Genomic DNA, 22,868 nt, shown 5'->3' with positions numbered 1-22,868 from the left:
AAACTCACACTAAATATGTGATATAGGTATAGATATATAGATATAACACATACACATATATATGTAAGGTTTAGGGTTATTTTTTCCTTTTAGTATTTATACTGAAAAATTATCTGGAAATATAATACGTAACCACATAAATATATATAAATAAAAGATTTTATTTCATTTTTTGTATTTATAATGAGATTTTCTAGGAGATAGATATATCACACATACACCACAAACACATACATAATATATATAATACATATAATATATAAATATATACATATATTATATATATGTATACATATACACACACAGACATGTATCTCCAGAAAATTCTTAGGGTTTTAGATAAATAATCAATTTTCAGGAACATGATGAGTATATACTATGGTACCCTCTCTCTTGCTGAGTAAATATAAGTGAAGACAGGTAAAACAATAAATAAAAATTAAATTATTAAATTTATGGCCAGCTTTATTAGTCCTATAGTGTTTTGGTGAAGAGAAAAATAAACGAGGCTGCCATGAGGGAGAGTGTTGGAGGTGGTTTGGAAGTTAAGTTGAGAGTAGCTTGATTTTTGATACTTAAGGAGTGAGGCCATTTGAGGTGTAGAAAACAGCAATGTGACAGAATAAAACAGAAAAATATAGTTCAATGGCTTCCAAGTTTTTTGAGTATTCAAAACACTTACCTTTAAAAGTGTTAAGGGAAGGACTCTTCCACAATAGGTTAGGTAGTAAAGAATCCAGCCTTTGTGTTAGACAGACCTAGTTCTGTATCCCAAGCCCACTAGTTATGCAACTATATGATCTTGAGATAATTACTTAATTTTGCAAAGTTTTAATTATTTTATATTTACAATGGGAATTATGATACTTACCCCACTGAGGTGTTATAAAGATTACTTGAGATACTGTTATTTGTTATTATTATCAAACATGCGTAGCTTAATACCTGGTATATAACAAGTAAACAGCTATCTACGACAGAGTATATATGTTATGATAATGTTTGCATTTTATTAATTTTTTAAAAAAATTCCGCAATGTGGATTCATAGGTTCCTTGTGGCAACACTCTTTCCTCCCACCCCTGCCCTCCCATTGGAGTCTGAAATCTACTTTTGGAAGCCATGGCATTGTGTATATGTATGTGGCGACGAGATATTTTTCAGAACTGGAGAGTAGTGGTAAATAATGTTGACTAGATAATGTGAGGCCATTTAATGAGATTTAGAAAGCTAGATGCAAGAGTTTGAGCTTAATATATGAGTTAAAGGGGAGAGATTTTAGATTTTAGATTTTTGAGCTGGGAGAGATCAGAAGACAGTTATATTTTTAAAACATGAATTGGTCTGAGAGGAGCAGTTGGGAATTAATTGAGAGGGATGGAGGGACATAATTTAGGCCTAGGGCTCTGAGAATCTTAAGATATAAGAATAGAGAAGAAAATTCAGACTGATAAAGGACTTAAAAGAAAAAAGTGTCATAACTGGGTGATAGATTGGACATAGTATATGGAGAGGGAAGGGGTTGGAAAAAACACATGTGGAATTTAGGTCAGATTATTTATGTTGTCCTTTACTATGTGTGGCCTGATAAGAATAAATGAATATATGAACATTTTCATAGTTTACTTAGATGTTTCTACAATAATTTTGGACGAAGATTTTATTTTCTCATAGCACAGCACTGATTTTAAACATAGGCAAAACTATATTTTTCTAGAGTCATGAAAAGTTATCTTCTCAAAAACTAAGAATTTTATTGTAAATGGGATTGAATTTTATCAGCTACTTTTTCTGAAACTATTGAGATGATCATAGATTTGTTTTTCTCTTTTAACATCATAAAGCATATTTATGGGAAACCAAACTTAACTATGGCAAATTATCTTGTTTATATTCTCTTGGTCTCAAATTGCTAGAAATATTTTGCTTAAGATTTACAGTCATGAATGAAATGGGGATAATTTTTCTTTCTTATAATGTCTTTGTATGGTTTCAGTCTCAGTGAATCGGGACATATTCTCTCTCGTCTCTGTTGTCTGGAAATGTTTGTACAAAATTGAGATGATATATTTCTTGAAAATGTGACACTTTTGCCCATAAAACCATCTATTACAGATTTTTTTTGTGGAATATGTTTAAAGTTTGTTTTGATTTCTTCAGTAATCATAAGACTGATCGATCTATTAATTACTTTTTTAGTCAGTTCTACTAAATAACATTTTTTTAGAAATTTATGTACTTTGTCTAAGCATTCACAACCATCAGCAAATAATTACAGGTAGTATCTCTTATTATCTTTTTCATTGCGGCAAAATATACATAACATAAAATTCACTGTTGTAAACATGTACAATTCAGTGGCATTACATGGATTTACAATGTTGTGTAACCATCACCTACCCATTTTCAGACCTTTTTCATTATCCCAAACAGAAACTCTGTACCCATTAAACAATAGCCACCCATTTTCCCCTACCCCCCAGACCCTCGTCACCTCTATCCTCTTTTCTGCCTGTATGAATGACTGTTCTAGATACCTCGTATAAGAGGACTCATATAATATTTGCCCTTTTATGTTTGGTTTATTTCACTTACCATAATGTACAAGAGTCATATGCGTTGTAGCATGTATCAGAATTTTATTCCTTTTTAAGGCTGCATACTACTCCATTAGATGTGTATACCACATTTTATTTATCTGTTTATCTGTTGATGGACATTTGGGTTGTTTCCACCTTTTGGCTATTGTGAATAATGCTTCTATGAACATTGGAGTGCAAGTATCTGGTTGAGTTTCTGCTTTTAAATCTTTTTGGTATATACCTAGAGGTGGAGAATTGCTGGTCATATGGTAACTTTATGTTTAACTTTGAGGAACTGTCATACTGTTTTCCACAATAGCTGCACCATTTCATATTCTCAGCAGCAATGTAGCAGGGTTCCAATTTCTCCATATCCTCACCAACACTTATTTTCCTTTCTTTTGATAATAGGCAACTTAATGAGCATGAAGTGGTATCACAGTGTGGTTTTAATTTACATTTCCCTAATGACTAATGCTATGGACACCTTTTCATGTCCTTACTTGCCATTTGTATATCTTTTTTTGGAGAAATGTCTATTCGAGTCCTTTGCCCATTTTTTAATCGGGTTGTTTTTGTTGTTGTTGTTGAGTTGTAGGAGTTTTCTTTAATATAGTCTGGATATTAATCTCTTAACAGATATATGATTTGCAAATAATTCCTCACAGTCTGTGGGTTGTCACTCTTTCGCTAGTGTTCTTTGATGTACAAAAGTTTTAAATTTTGATGAAGTCCAGTTTACCTATTTTGTTATTGTCATTGCCTGTGCTTTGACATCACATCCAAAAAGTCATCGCCAAACCCAATATCATGGAGATCTTCCCCTATGTTTTCTTCTAGGAGTGTTATAGTTTTAGTTCTTATGTTTACGTCTTTGGTCCATTTTGAGTGATTTTTGCATATTGTGTAAGATAAGGGTCCAACTTCAATCTTTCACGTGTGGATATCCAGCTTTCCCAAGATCATTTGTTGAAAAAACCATCCTTTCTCCATTGAAGGGTCTTGGCACCTTTGTCAAAAATCATTTGACCGTATATTTGAGAGTTACATTTCCAGGCTGTCTATTCCACTCCGTTAGTCTATACGTCTGTCTTTATGCCAGTACCATACTGTTTTGATTACTGATGCTGTGTAGTAAGTTTTGAATTCTGGAAATGTGAGTCTTCCAACTTTGTTTTTCTTTTTCAAGGTTGTTTTTGCTTGTCAGGGTGGCTCGAGATTCCATATGAATTTTAGTATGGGTTTTCCTATTTCTGCAAAAACCACTGTTAGGATTTTAATAGGGATTTGAATTGAATCTGTAGATTGCTTTGGGTAGTATTGTCATCTTAACAATATTAAGTATTCTCATGAAAGAATATGGGATGTGTTTCCATTTATTTATGTCTTTTTAAATTTTTTTAAGCAATATTTTTTAGTTTTCAGAGTACAAGTCTTTTCTTCCTTGGGTAAATTTATTTTATGTTATTCTTTTTGATATTATTGTAAATTGAATTGCTTTAATTTCCTTTTCAGATTGTTTATTGTTAGTGTATAAAGATGCAATTTACTTTTGCACATTGATTTTGTATCCTGCTACTTTGCCGAATTCATTTATTAGCTCTAATAGCTTTGTGTGTGTGTGTGTGTGTGTAGTCTCATAGTTTTCTAAATATAAGACCATGTCATTTCTGAACAAAGATCATTTTACTTATTCTTTTCCAACTTGGATGACTTTTGTTTTGTCTTCTTGCCTAATTGCACTGGCTAGAACTTCTATTACTATGTTGAATAGAAGTGGTGAAAGCAGGTATCCTGGTCTTGCTTGTTCCTAATCCTAGGGGGAAAGGTTATTATCTTTTAAATCTCAACTTGTAGTGTAGTTATAGCCTCCTTTAATTTAGAATATTATTTATTTAGTCTTCCTCCTTTTTAATGTCTTGCCAGAAGCATGTCAAGTTTGTTAATTAAAGAAAAAAACTCTGCCTTGTGGGTCTTCTCTTGTATTATTTTTGACTGATTTATTTTATTAGCTATTCTACTTTCTTTGGGTTTATTTGTTAGTTTTTCTAACTTTTTGAAAATTATACATTTATCAAATTTTAAAATTTTACCTGTTTTTATCTTATTATTATTTAACAGGTATAAATTTCCTTCAAAGCACTGCTTTACTGTGTCCCAGAAGTTGTTTTATGTGTGTTTTGGTATCTTTCACTTTTTTTAAATTCCAGTGTGATTTTGACGTTACTCTTCAGTCATTTAAAAAGTTTCCAAATATTTGGGAAATCAGGGACTCTATGAAATGTGTTGAAGGTTTTTTTGGCTGAATACATAATCAATATTTTATATGTTCCATATGTAATTGGGAAATCTGTGTATTCTCTAATTTTTAGACATAGAACTACATACATGTCTATTAGGCCACAATTTTAGTTTTATTGTTCAAATCTATAACATTACTGATTATTTTTTGTCTGCTTGACTTTTCAAAAATTGGGAGAAGTGTGTTGAAATATCTCACTACATTGGTGGATTTATTGATTTCTCCTTGTAGTTCAAAACATTTTGTGTCACATATTTTGAAATTATTTTATTAGGTACATTCATGCTCATAATTGCAGTGCCTTTTGAAGAATTGAATTCTTTATTATTTTATAGTGACTCTCTCTAACCCTAATAATTTTTATAATTTGAAAGCCTATTTTCTCTGATGTTAATATAGCTACGTCAGTTTTCCTATGGTTATTGTTTGCTGGATGTATCTTTTTACACCCTTTAACTTTCAACCTTGTGTATCTTTTTACTATGTAGGTATGTCTCTTGTAAGCTACATATATCTAAATACTGTGTTCTTACCCAAACTGTCAACATTTTAGCTGAGGAGTTTGCTCTATTTAAACTGATTATTATTATTGATATATTTTCACCTGTTTCTCTCATCTTAATTTATTATTTGTGTGTCCCATATTTTAATATATTTCTCCTTAGTACATTTTTACCACTTTCACATTCTTTGGTTTCTTTACTACAGCAACCCAATCATACTGATATTATCTAGACTTTAATACTGAGTTAAATGGTGATATATTTCACTTTGTCTTTGGTCTTGATTCCCTTCTTCTTTTTATGACTACAACCACTTTACCAAGATATTTGATTATTTTTATTTTATATTTTTGAAGCATATCTTTTAAATATCTCATTCTATTTAGGCACTTCATCCAAAACTGTTTTCAATGTTTGTCTTTGTTGGTAAACATTCCTAAGCATTTTATGCCTCTAAGAATGTTTTTATCATGGCCTCATATGTGAATGACATTTGGGCTGGATATAAAACTCTGTGTTTTAAGTTCTTTTCTTTCAACATTTAAAAAATACTGATTCACTTTCTTCTTTCATCCAATTTTGCCATTGAAAAATCTTATGTTAATCAGATTCCTGTCCTTTGGATGTAATCTTCTCTTTTTCTCTTTAGAGCTTTTAGATTTTTCTCCTTGTCATTGTATATTCTTTAATTTAACTATAATGTGTCTAAATGTAGGCTTTTCCTATTTTTCTTCTTTGGCATTCTATAGGCCCTTTGATTTTTAAATAAAAATAAAATAATGATAAAATAAGATAAAATAAAAGCCTTTAGGGTTTTATTTGGTGTTAATTCCCAGAAATGTATCTCCACTATTTCTTAAAATATTTTCTTCCTTCCAATTTTATTTTTCTCTCTCTGAGACTCCCAATATCTATATTTTATTTCTAATAATTCTATCCTCTATACAGATTAGATTTTCTTTCATATGTTCTATTTCTTGGTTCTTTTATTCATCCTCTTGAGAGATTAATTTGGTTTTATAATTTACTAATTCCTTTATTCTTTTCTTAGTGTATCCATTATGCTATTTTTTCCATTCTATAGTTTTCTTTTTTTCAAGTATTATATTTTCATACCTCCTATTTCTGCTTGATCAATTTGGCCATTTTTATGTTTACTTGTTGTTATTTTATATTATAAATATCTTTATTTCTTTTAGAATGTACATTAGGCTAATTTAAGAAACTTGGTTTCATGTGATTTTTTATTTTTGCTTTTGATGTTACTTCTAACAGTGCATGTTGTTTTACTTGTGAAATAGTTATTTTCTTCAAATGTTTTTATATTTTGACCTGTGAGTTCATTATCTTCAGGGAATATCCACTACTGTGAGAGGCTGTATACATGTGAGAAGGTCACATCCCCACCCATTTCAGTCTCTATGATCTTAGTAGTGGAGATGTGAATAAATCTAGGGTAGAGAATCTCAGACACCAGGAACCACTGTCAATCACTCCTCACATAAAGGAACTTCTCAGATGAGGAGTGCACGTTTTTGTATATGTAGTATTATCTTGAAGTATTGAAAGAAAAAAAGAAGTATTGTCTTGAGGAATATGTTGTATCTTGTTGGAAAGATTTTATGATAAATTCTTTATTATATGTCTTTAAAATTTTGGTTTTTAATAATAATATGTTCTCCTACTGTTATGTCAAAGATTTTGCTTTCTGTTCTTTTAACCAGAATAATAAATATTTCTTCATAAAATACCTAGCCAGTTCCTACTAAACTGCAAAATAAAGACCTAGATCTTATTATCTAAGTCACTTATACTTTTGACAAAAGTAGGTATAATTTTGCTTTGTAGGCCCTTTCAGATGTGTGTGTAATCTTTAAATTTTCACTAACATTGTAGTCGTCTATCTTTTAATGGAGAAAATGCACTTTAGATTACATGAAGTGTATTACATACTTCGAAATTGAAACCAATTGTCTAATGATATTCAAAAAGTGATTAGCCATTTACATGAAATAGAGTAGTACCTACAGCATAAAATTAAATAGGATATTAATCATTGTGCTTCAGGGCATAAATTAGACAATAACCAAGGTCGAGAGAAGATGTAATGTAGCTATAGTTATACAGGATTAGATTCATTATCAGAATTCTAGCCCTATTTCTAGGGAAAAACACATTGGGTATAGTCTGAGCAAGTAATATGGGCCCAGTGAAATGCTATAGTTAGGAACCCATCACTTTATTGTTGCAGAGTGTATGTAATATGGTTCCTTTTCTTCTTAAACATTTCTGCAATTTGCCACTGCTGCATTGAAATCCATCTGAATTCAAGCTCTTCAGAGAAAAGTGCCATTTCCCTAATTCCTTCTCTCTTACTCCCTGTCTTTTTGTTCAGCACGTCCATTATGTTTCTCAAAGGCACAGTGGAAATGTACAATTCAGGTTAGTGATGCCTTAGTTTATAATCAACAGAGTTTTCAAAAAAGATCTTGGAAACTTTATACTTTTACAAATATGACTAAATGACCCACACATTAGGGAAATATCTGCTTTTAGGATTTCTTCCTAATTGTATTGTTCTGATACTAACACTCACCATCTATCCAATTTCATCAACTTTGTCGCTATTTTTCAGATGAGGAAATTGAGAAGGAATAAATACTCTACTTAAGTAGCTCCCTTCCAAGATCCAAGAAGTAAAAATACTTTTTAAAACAATGAGTTTATATAAAATAGAGATGAGGAGTCCTTATAGAGTAAACAATGAAAAGAACCAATATGTGAAAATATACATTAAAATACCATATGCAGTCTATAGTGTCCTTACTGATATGCATATATACTTTCATATTAGCCTGATTTCCACTGTATTTTTAAAGTTTTCTTCCCTGTGAAATATACAATATTTATATCATATAGTTTAATGGATTATTATGTCAGAAACTAATTTTGGTCCTCAGATGTCCTTTCTTCACATTTATTTGCAGTCTGATTTTATAAGTATCAAAAAAACTCCCTCAGGAAAAGAAAAAAACAAACTCCCTCAGTCTGAACTGGAGTTTTACAAAAAGTGGGAAAGGGAAGTTAAAATCTCCATAATAATCTGGCTATGGCGTTGTTTGATTATTTGTATTTTTTCTAGACCTCAAGGAAAGAAAAAAGTTGCTACTTATTACTGCCCAGAAATGAAATAAAGATACTTAGAATGGAAATATTTTATTTTATTATTATTTTTTTTGTGAGGAAGATCGGCCCTGAGCTAACATCTGCCAATCTTCCTCTTTTTTTGCTGAGGAAGACTGGCCCTGGGCTAACATCCATGCCCATCTTCCTCCACTTTATATGGGATGCCACCACAGCATGGTTTGACAAGCGGTGTGTTGGTGCACGCCCGGGATCCAAACCGGCGAACCCCGGGCTGCCACAGTGGAACGCGCGCTCTTAACCACTTGCGCCACCAGGCAGGCCCCAGAATGGAAATATTTTAAATGTTCAAATCCTACATTTTAAATGTGGCTTTTTATGGAATAATGAATATTAACTTAAATTATGGATATTATTTACATTTAATTTTCTTTGGAGATAAGTCAATAAGCATATTTTAAATAACAAATTGGTACAATTTTGAATTGTGTATAAAGCATCTTAGCTTTCTGAAAAACTGTTCCCAAGAAGTTCTTTAAGAATTGCAGTATTGCTATAATTAGATGTACCCTATATCCACTAGAGGCAAAAGTAGTTTTAGGCTACTTTTAGTTACCAGCTGGGATATTTATAATAATCCAGAACATTAAGTGTACAATGAGAAAAAGTATGCCTTCCAGGAAGGAAGTTTCTCACTTAATTAACAGTGTAAAACACCTCCTGACTGTGTGTTGCTGGTAGCACTGATGGTATTAAGAAGGTTTCCAAAATGTTCAACCATTATACCTAACTTATGATACACAATGAACTTTCCAGCTTTGCTAATATGTATATTGATTTTTGTCCAAAAGGGTATTTTTAATCTTATTCATTTATAACCAGATAATGTGCTGGATCAAACTTCCATAACTTTGTAAATATCGATCAGAATTTCCCTTCGTGAGTGAACTAATTTCTCTTTTTGCTTAAATACAAAAAGTTTTTTTCAACATATCTTATCTAAAAGCATCCCATAATGATTTAAAAAAGTTAATGCATACTCATCTCTTGTTTAAAACTAAATGCTATATATTACAAATTATTGTTAGTAAAATGGCAAATTTAAAATATACAACAAAATATATCAATGTCTACAGAAGGTTTGATTGATCTTTTCTTCCTTTTTCCTCTGAAGTTATCTGGAAGTATTTTGGATGTGTATAGTGGTGAGCAGGGAATTTCACCAGTTAATATGGGACTTACAAGTGCTTCCTGTCCAAGTAGTCTACCAATGAAAAGAGAAATTACAGGTAATGTTGCTTTTATAGTTTTATCTTTCTTTATCAACTGCATAAGATATGAGTGACATATATTATCAAGCTAAATAGAATTTTAAAAATATTATCAAAATAGTTAAAATGGGAGACGTTTGGAAAGTAAATTCATTTTTTTCTATGACAATCAAGTAGTAAGTTAATATAACTTACGATTCAACTGAATTGATTCATTATTTTAGGAATTGCTCAAATATATACATATGCTCTACACATATATATAGACAGCTTGACTAAGTTCTTCACTTAACATAGGTTCATTTTAATATAGAATAGATGCAATTTATTAACATGGTTGCAAAATAATAGATTACTAGATTAGGGAAAATTAGTCTTTTTATATGTAGAGTTTGATATAAAACAAACAACTAGATTTTTCCCTTTTTAGCTTGTTTCACGAATTTCATAATAGACTTGCATTTAACTTTCCGAAGTGGGTAAAAGCCCCTCAATTTTCAAAAGTGCATTTCAAAATTGTTACAACCCAAAGATATTGTAGGGGCACTGTCAAGTTCCTTTAATACATAGATGAGGAAATCAAGGGTTGGAGGAGTTATTTTCTCAAAGTCATACAGCAGATTACAGGCAGAAGTGGATCAAAGTAAGGATTTCCTGACCTACAAGCCCAGTATTAGTTCCTCCATAAGAATAAAATAAAATTCAGTTGAAATTTCTGTAACAAGCTTTTGGTTTGTAGCCCAAACATGGATCTTTAATAATTTTTACACAGTTGACATGAACATTTTCAGTGAATACAGTATGTCGATTCTTGGAGTCTAATCAGTAATCCAAAAGTGTCTGTGCATTCAAATTATTTAGATTAAAATTAATGAATATAGTTTTAAATAAACAAATTTAAATAAATGTATTCCAGTATTACCTATTTTAAAAACTAGAATAATTCAAGGAACACTGTATTAATTACCTATTGCTATATAACAAATTATCCCCAAAACCTAACAGCTTGAAATAATAAACATTTATTATCTCATACAATCTCTATAAGTCAGAAATCCAAGGGTGGCTTAGAATATGGGTTCTGACTCAGAGTCAAGACATCAGCCAGAGATACAGACATCCGTGACTTGACAGGCTGGAGGATGTGCTCCCATGGTGGCTCACTCACAGGTCTTGCAAGTTAGTGCTGCTTGTTGGCAAGACGCCTTGGTTCTTTACCATGTGGACGTCTCCTTAGGGCTGCTTGTGTCCTCATGACATGACAACTATTGATCCTAGAGACACCAAAATGGAAGCTGAAAATGTCTTTTATGACCTAGTTTTGGAAGCCACACTAGTCGTTTCCACAATATTCTATTGGTTTCACAGGTCAGCTCTAGTCATTGTGGGAGTGAGCTGCCAAGGGTGTGAATATCACCAGTGAGAATCAGTGTGGGCCGAGTTAGAGGCTGACTACCACGAACACAACCACACAGCACGCAAAGTATGGTGTCATTTACTGGAAGTGTGGAATTGTTTGATAGGAATATCTGAGAAATGTAGTTAGTTCCAACTCCTGGGATGTACAAATCATAATTTTTTATGAAAAAATGTAAGTTGTAAAAATTTAGATTGGAATAATTTTGAATAATCTTAAAATTCTGAAAATAAAAATTAAGCAGTTTAATATGTGCTGTGCACTGAACCTCTTTTAATCATCACAATGATTATCAGGCAGGTACTATATTATACCAGTTTTATTCAGAAGAGGAGCCTGAGACACAGAATTTAGATAATAGATCACATGGTGATTAAATGGAGGGTCAGAATACAAATCCAGGTTTTACTACTCAAAGCCTAAAGGGTTTGCCATTGTCTCTTACCAGGGTACTCTGCTCCAAATTTCTAAATATTTGCATAAAAATATTATTATACCGTTTGGAGCAAGAAATATTGTATTTTCACCTAACATTTCTGAATTAGTTTGACTGGAGAGGTTATAAAGTAAAACTAAGTGCTGTTTCAATTATCTTCCCTTTGATCAGAAACTGATACTCGAGCTTTGGCAAAAGAGAGACAAAAAAAGGACAATCACAACCTCAGTGAGTATATTTTCCTTTTTTCCAAACAAAATTAGTTAATGCAAGAGGAAATGAATGGAGGTCAAAATGTGTGGTCTTTTATTGTCACTCCGTAAGTATTTTGAGGTCAGATGACCAAAATTAATAGTACATGCTCACTAAGTGAGCTATTTTTGGAAATTCAAATGATGTGAACTTGCAGAAAAGCTATACATTTTTACGAAGTGAAACATCTCAAATTCTCTCCTTGATCGCTCTCTTTCAAGAAGCCTGCATGTGACCGAGATGATTGCACTTGGCTACATTTGAACTCCGTTGTGACTCATTGACTCAAAGGTTTAAAGAGATAAAAATGACTTTAGAAAATGTACACCACTTAAATAGCAAGAAACATAACTCCAGGTCTTCAGCTTTCTGTGTCAATCTGATCCTCCCTTCCTAACCATGAGTTATCTGAAAGGTATTGCTTATGTTGCAGTGCTGAATTCCACCTCTGCAAAAAAATGGCTCTGAAGTCTTCCTGGAGTCAATTTGACTCTGATAACGGGTCACATGAGATGGAGAAACGCAGGCAAGGGAAGTAGTTTAGCTGCAAGGTTGAGCTTGAAAGTGCTTGGTCATGTCTCAAGTGCTTAACTGTTTCAAGTGAGCTTGACTAATTGAGTGTGAAGTCATTTTTTTCTGGGAACCAAATCCAAAAATGAGACAGAATAAAATAGAATAAAAATAAATAAAAACTTTAAAGCTCTGAAACAAACCAGTAATTTCTTTATATGCAATTAGCTGAAATTGATTTTACATCTACCTGTGAAACCTGCATCTGATTGTTCACCATGCACCTTCCTATGTCACAGAGGGAGCAGAGTTTGCTGACTAGGTGACTGCAAGGAAAGAGCTGTCATGTGGTTATAACAGTTCTTTGGGTAGTGATCTGATTCTGATAGCCCTTAGTGGTAGAGCAGATAAGCTTTGGTCCAGATTACAAGATAAGCAGAACATGAAAGGGAGAGCTAATTGTTTATAGCAAGGAATTAATGCATCAAGGAACTACAGCTTCTCTCTTAGTTTTAAATTTGCTAACTATTACTCTCCTTCCTCCTTTCTTCTCTCTTCTGTGTCCACAACTTAAACAACAGGTCATTTAATGAAAGTATGATAGGTACCTGGTATGTCTATTATCAAAGTGTTTTCTAATCTAGATTCCCTTACTGAGTGATCTTGCTTTTTGGAGATATCAATGCAAAAAAAATCAATATCACATTTTAAATATAATGAATCTAGGAAAACCCCTAAAACTTGTAAGGATCATGGCAAGAGGACAAATGAAGTCTCACTTACCAGATGTCTAAATATCTAAAAGTCATAGCTCAAGCTAGAAAGTGCTACATTAAGTATGCTCTGTCTTTCCTAAAGACAGGAAGGCCAGGTGTGAATTAGATTCTCAGGTCCTTGGAGTTCTGAGTGGGAATGTCAGGATGGGACAATGCCAGCCCTCAGCCAGCAGCCTATCTCTCTTCTCTCCCCACCCCCAATTCCATTCTGTGCTGCAAGTTGCCTCAGACATGAGTGTGAACACCTCATCCAGTACATTCAATACATACACATCTCTGCGAACAACTGCCCCTTGTCCACATCTTGGGTCTAGGGATGAGCACACTGGTGTTATGGTCCTCCCTCAGGAGGATAGACCTGGGAAGTGGCCTGCATAGGTTCTAAAAGTGGGCTCAGGGCATTTGGGAGGATATTCCCAGTGCAAATTACCCGGAGTGTAGTTTAGAAGGGGTTCCCTTGACCCTGTGGCTGCCTTGCTCAGTGGGAAGGTGTGTGGTGAGAGAAGGCCAAAGTGGCTTCTCCTAAGTATGGGATCTGGGATAGGGGCTCCTCTTGCCTGGATCTAAGGACGAGAACGAATGAATATATCAAAAACTTTGTGAAGAGTGAAACCACACATGGCGTGAAATAACAAAATTTCTTAAAATTTGACTCCTTTACAAATAACTAGTACTGAATATGAAAACATTGAAGAACCAAAGTTCTCATTATAATTATCCATTAAAAAATTTATCAATCACAATCTAAGAAGAGTAGAGTAGAAACTTCTGATATTTTACATAAGGTGAATTTAAATAATAGATTTTGGAGAATTATAGGACTAAACCAGCCCCCTATTTTGAGATAAAACTGTGAACATCCTTAGTAGCTGTTCTTCATCCTATATTTAAAAGTCTGTTATATAATATAAGAGTGAGTATGTATGAACATAGAATTATTAACAAATTCTCACTGTGAAATATATATATATTTCTATCAGCTTTACCTTTGTTTATTTTCTTTTCAGTTTTTTTATGTGGTGTCACTGTTTTTTGCATTACATGTACAAAGAAAACAGGAGTGGTAAAGAGGCAAAATAAACTCTCTCAGGAATCAATTATGTCCTAATTTTAGAGGAATCCCAATGTATTTTTCCTGAAGGTCAAATCCATTCATGGTAAATTGCTTTGTAGGGTAGGTTCACCAAGACAACTGATATTCTTTCACGACTTCCCATGTTTCCATAGCAGATCTTAATTTTCAAGTGTGTATTGTTTAAATATTTTCCAATATTTTTGATATATGATTTTCTTCTTCTTCATGACTTTTTTCTTCCTTCATTTCCCTGGAAAGCTTTAAAAATATTGTCTATTAAAAAAATATTATGTATAAGCATATATTGTAGTTCTTGACTCTAGGAATGTAGAGTAGACTCAAGAGTATTCCCTATGAGACTGTTCTAGATAAGTGTTAATATGGGAAGTTTTACTTATTTATATATATATTGTTTATTGTTTATTGAAGATTTACTAGATGCATAAACTTTCCATAAGCAATAAATGCATGGAAATACAAACAGAGTAAACAGTCTCTGAATGAAAACCTATATCAGTAGTTCTCAAGGTGTGGGCCCTTGACAAACAGCATCGATACCACCTGGGAACTTGTTATAAATGCAGATTCTTGGGCCCCAATCCAGATCTACCAGGTCCCTAGGTGTGGGGGTAGATCTCTAGGTGTGGGTGCAAATCTATTTTAATAATCCCTCCAGGTATGTCTGATGCATACCAAAGTTTGAAAACCACTGCTCTATATATTATTGAAAAATTTTAAATTAGAAAAATATATTTATGGTCTAATTGACATATATTTATTTAGCATCTCCTGTATGCTAAATATGCTCATCATAAGCTTCCTCATATGCTATACGAGGAAGAAATGGTCCCTGCCCTCAAGGAGGTGATAGTTTAGTTGAGCACACACATCTACTAACACAAACTTTGTGTTAGGCTTTCTGGGGAGTATATGAGAAGAGTAAAGCATGGTCCAGACCTCAAAAGATTGTAATTTTGGTGGACTGACAAAATGCATGTGTTTGAAATAATGATCAAATAGGGTATATATATACATTTCAGTATAAGTGAATATTACAGCATTTCAAAGAATGAAAAAAATGTTGGTTTTGAGAGAAAGTGTTTTTAAAGCATTGTGAATAATAGAATCACAATTCTAATAGTGTTATTTTTACTTTTAGAATAAAATATGTTTGAATTTTTATTTTATTTTTGAACATACTCTTTGGACTGAATGGAAATTTTTTGCTTATTGTTTTTTAAAGACCGTGAAGAAAGTTTACCAAAAGTGACCAAAAGTGAATTGTGCTTTAATGAGAATAATCAATAATATTTCTTTTTTAATAGTTGAAAGAAGAAGAAGGTATAATATTAATTACCGAATCAAGGAGCTTGGCACTCTTATTCCAAAGTCTAATGATCCGTGAGTTTAACATTCATTTCTATAATAATGTTATGGTTTCAATACCCCACAAAATGGGCCAGAGGGAAGAGGGGGAGGGGAGAACCAATGACTAGAAAACTAAGTAGCTTATGGCAAAGATAGGGCTACTGTTGGTCTCATTTTCAAATATCTATTGAAGGCTGATAGTTATTAAGCATCAAGTTTGTTATTAACGCTTATCCTTTTGAGCTATAGGAAATAAGTAAATTATTTCTTCTCAGTTCATAGTGGGTCTTTCTGTATGACAGTGTCAAATGCTGTCTACAATATTGATTGTTATATACTTAATTTATGGTTATAGCAATTCTTCTAATTTAAGATTTATGTGTATATGAAAATTGAATTGTTGGATTTTCAGAGGTTCCAAAATTCTGGAGACATACAAGTAAAAAATGGAATTGTAAAATATGCTGATTGATGCCAACCAATAATTGGTTATTGTAATTAAGTTTTCAACCAGGTTTTGGTGTCATATACACACACAGTCAGTTAAACAAGATGTTGGAGGTTGTAAATTTCAAGAAATACTTGATTACTCAAAGTATCAATTTAGAATGTTGAATGTTTCTCCAAAAACACGATCTATAGAATTAATGGTGACTTGAAAAAATGTTTTGTTCAAACTAAGAACTGGCCTCTCCAAATACTGGCAATTGTCCGTTATTCAAAAACAATGATATTTGATAGATAAAGTGATATTTGTGGAACTTGGAAGCACTTTTTCCCTAAATCCAAATGTGCTAATTCACTCGGACAATTCAACCATCTGCAGTAGAAGGGAATGTAATATTTATCCTCATGGATAGACTAGATAGCAAAGGCATCTAGAGTAAATGACAGAAGGAGCACTGGGTAGAGAGTCCACAGAGCTCAGTCTTAGTCTAGGCCCTACCAAGAACCCTTCAAATCTTTTAAAGTCTCTAAGCACACAACTCTTTTTATTAGCAGAAGAGAATACCCATTTTCCTGATAGGACTTTTTTTTAACACTTAAAATATAAATGCACGTTTATTCACCACACATTTGATGTAAGGCCAAGGCCTTTTTGTTTGAATATGTGTTTCAATTTTTCTTTCTTAATAAACTGCACTAAAATGTATAGTCTATTTCAATTTCTTTAAAATAACACAAAAACTTAGATAACCTAAGTAGAGATGGATTTTAAAAATGTTTACTCCCTAATTTGTTACAGCATTTTTTTCAGCAACCTACATTTACTGACATTTTGAGTTTTTCCAAAGCTTTTAATATAATTTTCCTAGAAACAGTAACTATTTTTTATAAATACTCTTTCTTTTTTTGTGTTCGTATTTCATTAATGTACATATAATTTAATTATACTACTATAATAACGAGTGCAATGGGCATTAATTTAACAGCCTCTCAGTAAGCACATGCCACCATAAGGATAACAGAAGTACCTGGGTGTATCAGAAGGTAGCCTAGTGGCCTCTGTTAACTACTTTGTTCTGACAACAGTCCATAGGTGTCACAAAGTGGATGGAGAATATTAATTAATCCTGAAAGTGATTAGATAAACGTCAGTTAAGAGAGCTTCTCTTAACTGGTAGAACTAACTGTCGGTGCCAGGGCAAGGTTATATGCAGAAGGTGGATGAGCCTATGAGATTAGACTCTGAAGCCTAACTAAACGTCTTCAGATGTCACCATGCCTTGAAGGTACCAATTGTGTGACTGGGTTTTTATAAAAATAAAATCAAATAATATGTCTGAGGATACATATTATAAAGCTTGTGTGAAGGATTGTTAGTACTCTACATTTTTATAGAAGCTTTGGTTATAAAAAGGCTCCTTTCTAGTTCTAATTCATTGTCTAAAGCAGAAGATGGCAAAGTTTTCCTGTAAAGGACCGGATAATAAATATTTCAAGCTTTGTGGGCCTTATGGTCTCTGTTGCAATTATTCAACTCTGCCACTGTAACATGAAAGCAGACAGAGACATGTACATAGATGAGCATGACCATGTCCAATGAAACCTTATTGACAAAAATAGGCTGTGGGCTGTACTTTGTCTACCCCCAATCTAGAATATGGAAAATCAATTTATCATAGAATCGTATCTGAAAGGGACCATAATTGGGAAAACTTCATTGTAAGCACTCTTAAGTGTCTTTCTCTTCTTTATGGATCTCAGAAAGGAGGATTATTATTTGTTTTAATTGCATTATGTTATATGTAGGCAAATTATATTTGAGTCTAATTGAAACCATTAATTAGTCAGATGTTGAATATGTCTATATGTGGATCTGTCTGCATAGCACAGACAGAAAAGACATTTCACTGATGGCTGTGGCATTCCAGACATCTCAAGACCAATTCTGTTTCAATGCATCTTATCCCTTGGCATGCTGTGGCCTCACCGGTTACGCTAGTGCCTCTTTTTAGGGTTTACCAATATAAGTCCTATTGTTGAATCCAAAATTCAGCCTCTTAAAATGGACTTTACTTGAGAAATAGAGTCTGGATCCATGGACTTAAGGAGTAACCATTAACTCTATGAAATTATTTTGGATTCATTTGTTGAATTTTCAGATGCTACATTGAATAATCTAAAAATGACAGATAATGAAATTAATAGAGAAAGAGTGTGGAGATAAAACAGAGGAGGCAAGTTTCACTTTGAAATTGGAAAATAAATGAATAACTGTTATTACCAAGTTAGGGCAATGATGAAGTTAACAAAAAGTGGATCTAAAAAAAAAGCCAAATGATTTTAGTTTGAGTTTAACAAGTTTCAGACTGATTTGTTGAATGGGTGACTACAACCATTAAAATGAATAAGATCAGTTCCTTTTTTAAAAAGTGAGAAAATACGTCAGATTATAAAATTATCTAGTGTGAGATTTTTCAAATTGTGTGTCATAACCTATTAATGGATCATGAAATCAATCAAATGGGACAGATCCAGCATTTTTAAAGAAAGAAGGAAGAAAGCATTGAAAATATCAGAGAGTATTACATACTACACATAAGGAGGATAGTAATGTCTTGTGAAACCTTTGTTGCAGTTTAATGCACTGAGTGCTCTGGGTCACAATAGAAAACATATTTCTTATGGCAGATGCATTTGAAAAAGGCAGGAAAGCCACAGATTTGCAGAAAGAGCACTGAATTGAGTGAAGACACCTGGGGCTCATCTAAACACCACAGGATCTTGGGCAAATAGCAGATACTGTGAAGTCATTGACCTCTGAGGACCTTTCCAGCTCATGATTAGAATAACTTAGGAGTTGCCTTAGGAAATCAAAGTTAATACCAAAGATATTTTGAATTCTATGGAGATGCCATTTTATGTTTCAAAAACATTCAGAAATGTGTATTTCTAGGTCAAAATATTAAGGTCAGAAGGGAAAATGATGTAGCAAACAGCTGTAGTTGAGATATATAGATTGGGAAAACTAAATGAAAAAACCAACTACCAGGAATCACAATCTCTTCGCCACTGGTAAAAAAATAAAACCAAACAAAACTAACGAACACAAAAAGTGAAGAGCTTCTATGGATGTGTGGTAGTGGTCTATTTCATATGTGCTTTTTATGAATCGTATTTATGAAAAAAATCATAGTAGAAATAAAAAATATCAGATCATGAATTATTCTATTAGTGATATCAAATTACTCTTGTTTTTCTACTTTTTTATTTATAAAATAGATTACAGTTGTTTTACTAAATTGATCTTTTTTTTCCTCTAAAGTCAGAACTTTCTCCTCCTTGTGTGTAAGAATGGTAGTTGAGATAGTAAATGAGACCTAACAAGACTTTCTAAATTAGAAGTTGTAAAATGTTGATCAAAGCAAGAAAACTCAAACCTGTCATGGTTTCTTCTTTCTTTCTTTTCTATTTTTTAATGTTTTAAGTGGATGTGTACTCCTAAGATGACAACAGATTGTACATTTTCCATAGTTTTGCCCAGCTGCACTCCTACTTCAATGTACATATTTCTATTACTTTGCCTTAGCCTTAAACGCATTCAAGCTTTTAACTTCCCAAAAGTTTTAAGTTCTTCAAAGAAAATTATTTTGTGGAAAGTGAAAAGCCAGGATCAACATTCATTTTTAGGCATGTCTTTATATGTGTTAGTGTTACTGTCACATAAGGTGTTTTTAATGCTTAACTGCTTGAAATTATCTTGGGAAACAGGAAAATATCTCCTTAATAAATTTGGAAAACTTAGAATATTTTAAGAAGAAACCTCATATATTAAAATGGCTTTACAGTAGAGTGAACTTTTAAAAATATAGTGCAAATGACATCAGGTAGAAATTATAGAAAGACCCATAGTGTGGTCTCTACCACCATTTTGAAGGTTTACTTTAGACCTAAATAAACAGTACCTTAAGCTTCAAAGTTGACTAGAGTTATCCTTTTTATTTTATTCCTTCTGTCCTTCAAGTTTTTCTTCCCATGAGAAGAAATGAAACACAATTAGGGCCATAAGGCTCCTGCTGCCACTTAGAGTTTTAATTCAGGAGTTCACCGCACTCTTCAGGTACAGATAACCTTCTTGGTTTGATGACAAAAGTAGCCTCTCTTGCTCTAGCCTTCCCCCCACCAGATAAATCACTGTGAGTGGAATGAGACCAATGGCTATTATGGCCCTAGAGAACTGACAAAGCATTTTCAAACTTGAGACAGACTCTGATAATGGTTTGGTGCATTTCAGTAGAAGACAGCTTATCTAGGCCCTAAAAAGCATTTTCCCCTGTCAGTGGAAAAATGTATCTTCTGTTAATTTGTTACAGCTAATGGGGTTGTCATCTAACCTGAACTTCCAATGAGGCATTTGCAAGTCAGATTTTTCATAAACTATATTTTCCCAATTCTGTTCACTTAAGAAATACATATTAAGTTCAATATATTTCATGTAGATCACATAAAATAAATATATATGCAGTGTAATGTCTTTTTAAAATCTCCTTATATGCTTACTTTATGCTGTATTTAAAAAAAATCTCAAGACTCTAAACTGAAAATTCATCAAGGTTTTCCAACTGTTCTGATTAACTTTTAGCAATTAGTTTGGCCTCATTCTCCACACATATTATCAATTCTCACACAGCATTAAATTCATTGTTGTATGCTTTCAGATATTAAAATTGGTAGCCTGTTCCATAATTCCAGATTTATCATTTCTCCTGTCTTAAAAATAAGTTTCAATAAAATATTTTTTCTATGCTACAGTCTGAAAGGTTATCCGGTAATGTTTCATTGTATTTACTTATCTTAAACTTATTTAAAAATAGATATCCAGCTTTTTAAAAAAGGATTGATGCTTTTTGTGCAGAAAAATTTTCCTAATGCTTTTAGAAAGTTTTGCTCTATTGCATAAAGTGATGTTGCCAAACTCTGATTTGTTTCACAATCACTCAAGATCACCATTGGGAGGAACTTTATTATTTTCTTAGAAGCATAAAAGCAACCTTATTAGAAAGTAGGTTAAAAGATTGGTACATTTGAAATGATCTTAAAAAATTTAGGCTTAAGTCCTCAGTAACTTACATTTCCTAGTTCATTAATGCAGAAATACCGCACATAGATTTTAATCTCGGAGTTAATAATAAAAGCAATTTTCACTAAAAATATAAAAACTGTAATGGTAGAATCATGATATTGCATTTAGCTCTCCCACAAAAAGTCACTTTATTACTTTCTTTTGACACTTATTTTCATTCTGGGATTAATTTTACTATATAAGGGCTTCTTAACTATTCTATTAAAATTTCTATTCAGAAGCAATAATATCTAAGAGTGAATAATAGTCATGTAAATCATGATTTCATATTAATGTAAAAGATTTTGTAAGTTCTTATGAATTCTGCTGACATGCACAATTGTGAAAAGGTTATCTCTCCGTTCTACAGTGATATGCGTTGGAACAAAGGAACCATTCTAAAAGCATCAGTGGAGTACATCAAGTGGCTACAAAAAGAACAACAGAGAGCTCGAGAATTAGAACACAGACAGAAGAAATTAGAGCAGGCTAACAGGCGGCTTATACTCCGGATTCAGGTTTTTATAAGAATGTTGCCATGAACCACATAGCTTACAAATGACTTACCTACGTCATCTGTTTTATTCACTGGTCTCATTTATTTTTTTCGTATTAACAATTATTTTTGTTCTGAAGGATAATTTTATTGACTTTTAGAAGTTCATGAATTGGGTTGTTTCAATTAGGTTCTCATTAGAAATCCAGGATCATGATGACTTAAAAAATATATAATGAATGACAACAACTAATTGCAAAATGCAGAAAATAGAATCCATTTTATAAAAACATACAATATTGGGCCGGCCCTGTGGCTTAGTGGTTAAGTGCACGCGCTCTGCTACTGACAGCCCGGGTTTGGATCCCAGGCGCGCACCTACGCACCGCTTGTCTGGCCATGCTGAGGCCGCGTCCCACATACAGCAACTAGAAGGATGTGCAACTATGACATACAACTATCTACTGGGGCTTTGGGGAAAAAAAAAAAAGGAGGAGGATTGGCAATAGATGTTAGCTCAGAGCTGGTCTTCCGCAGCAAAAAGAGGAGGATTAACATGGATGTTAGCTCAGGGCTGATCTTCCTCAAAAAAATAAAAACAACAACAAAAAAACCCAGCCCAAAGAAAAATAAGCAGAACATTTGTTTCTGTAGAGAATACTGGACACTAAATTCTTCCCTCCTCCTTTTATTTCTTTAGTAACATTGCTATGGATTTCATTGCCTCTAAGCATATTGCGCTAATTTATATTAGGTCACTCCTCATCTCTTCGTGTGACACAAAATAGCAAAATATGGGTTTTCATAACTCACAAGTTTGTTTTTATATGAGCACATTTATTGCTAGGTAAAGCATTGTGAAATTGTCCTATAGTGAGAAATTATTCGGGAAGAATAAATGGAAGATTTTCCACTATTTCCAAATAACTGTATGGTAGTCTGAGCCACTATGGGAGCATTATACATCATCTATTCCTTTAAAGAACAATGGAAGGAGAATTTTTAAAAAGTCTTAGTGTTTTTCTCAGGGTTATTTTTCAGGCGTTAGAAATATATCACATTCCATTATTTGCAAAGAGTATTTATAATATGTATTACTCTTCATTTTCAGTGCTTGTTAATATTTTGGTTCTATTTCTGCTGTATTCTTTAGAGTTAAGACCACTTTCA

General features: G+C 32.8%; 1 protein-coding gene across 3 annotated transcripts in view; it reads left to right on the top strand.

Moving 5' to 3' along the window:
- TFEC (transcription factor EC) overlaps positions 1-22,868 on the top strand; it is a 70,379-nt gene that overhangs the window by 42,285 nt on the left and 5,226 nt on the right. For all 3 annotated transcript variants that reach the window (XM_058528711.1, XM_058528702.1, XM_058528693.1), the window contains 4 exons: positions 9,706-9,820; positions 11,827-11,883; positions 15,594-15,669; positions 21,573-21,720. In XM_058528711.1, the coding sequence (XP_058384694.1) occupies positions 9,706-9,820; positions 11,827-11,883; positions 15,594-15,669; positions 21,573-21,720 (396 nt within the window). The remainder of the gene's footprint in view (positions 1-9,705; positions 9,821-11,826; positions 11,884-15,593; positions 15,670-21,572; positions 21,721-22,868) is intronic.

Source organism: Diceros bicornis, chromosome 3 (genome assembly GCF_020826845.1).
Source record: "Diceros bicornis minor isolate mBicDic1 chromosome 3, mDicBic1.mat.cur, whole genome shotgun sequence".
NCBI classification, from domain to species: domain Eukaryota; kingdom Metazoa; phylum Chordata; class Mammalia; order Perissodactyla; family Rhinocerotidae; genus Diceros; species Diceros bicornis.
Note: the sequence above shows the minus strand (reverse complement) of the source record. Positions and strands in the feature narration are given on the sequence as shown.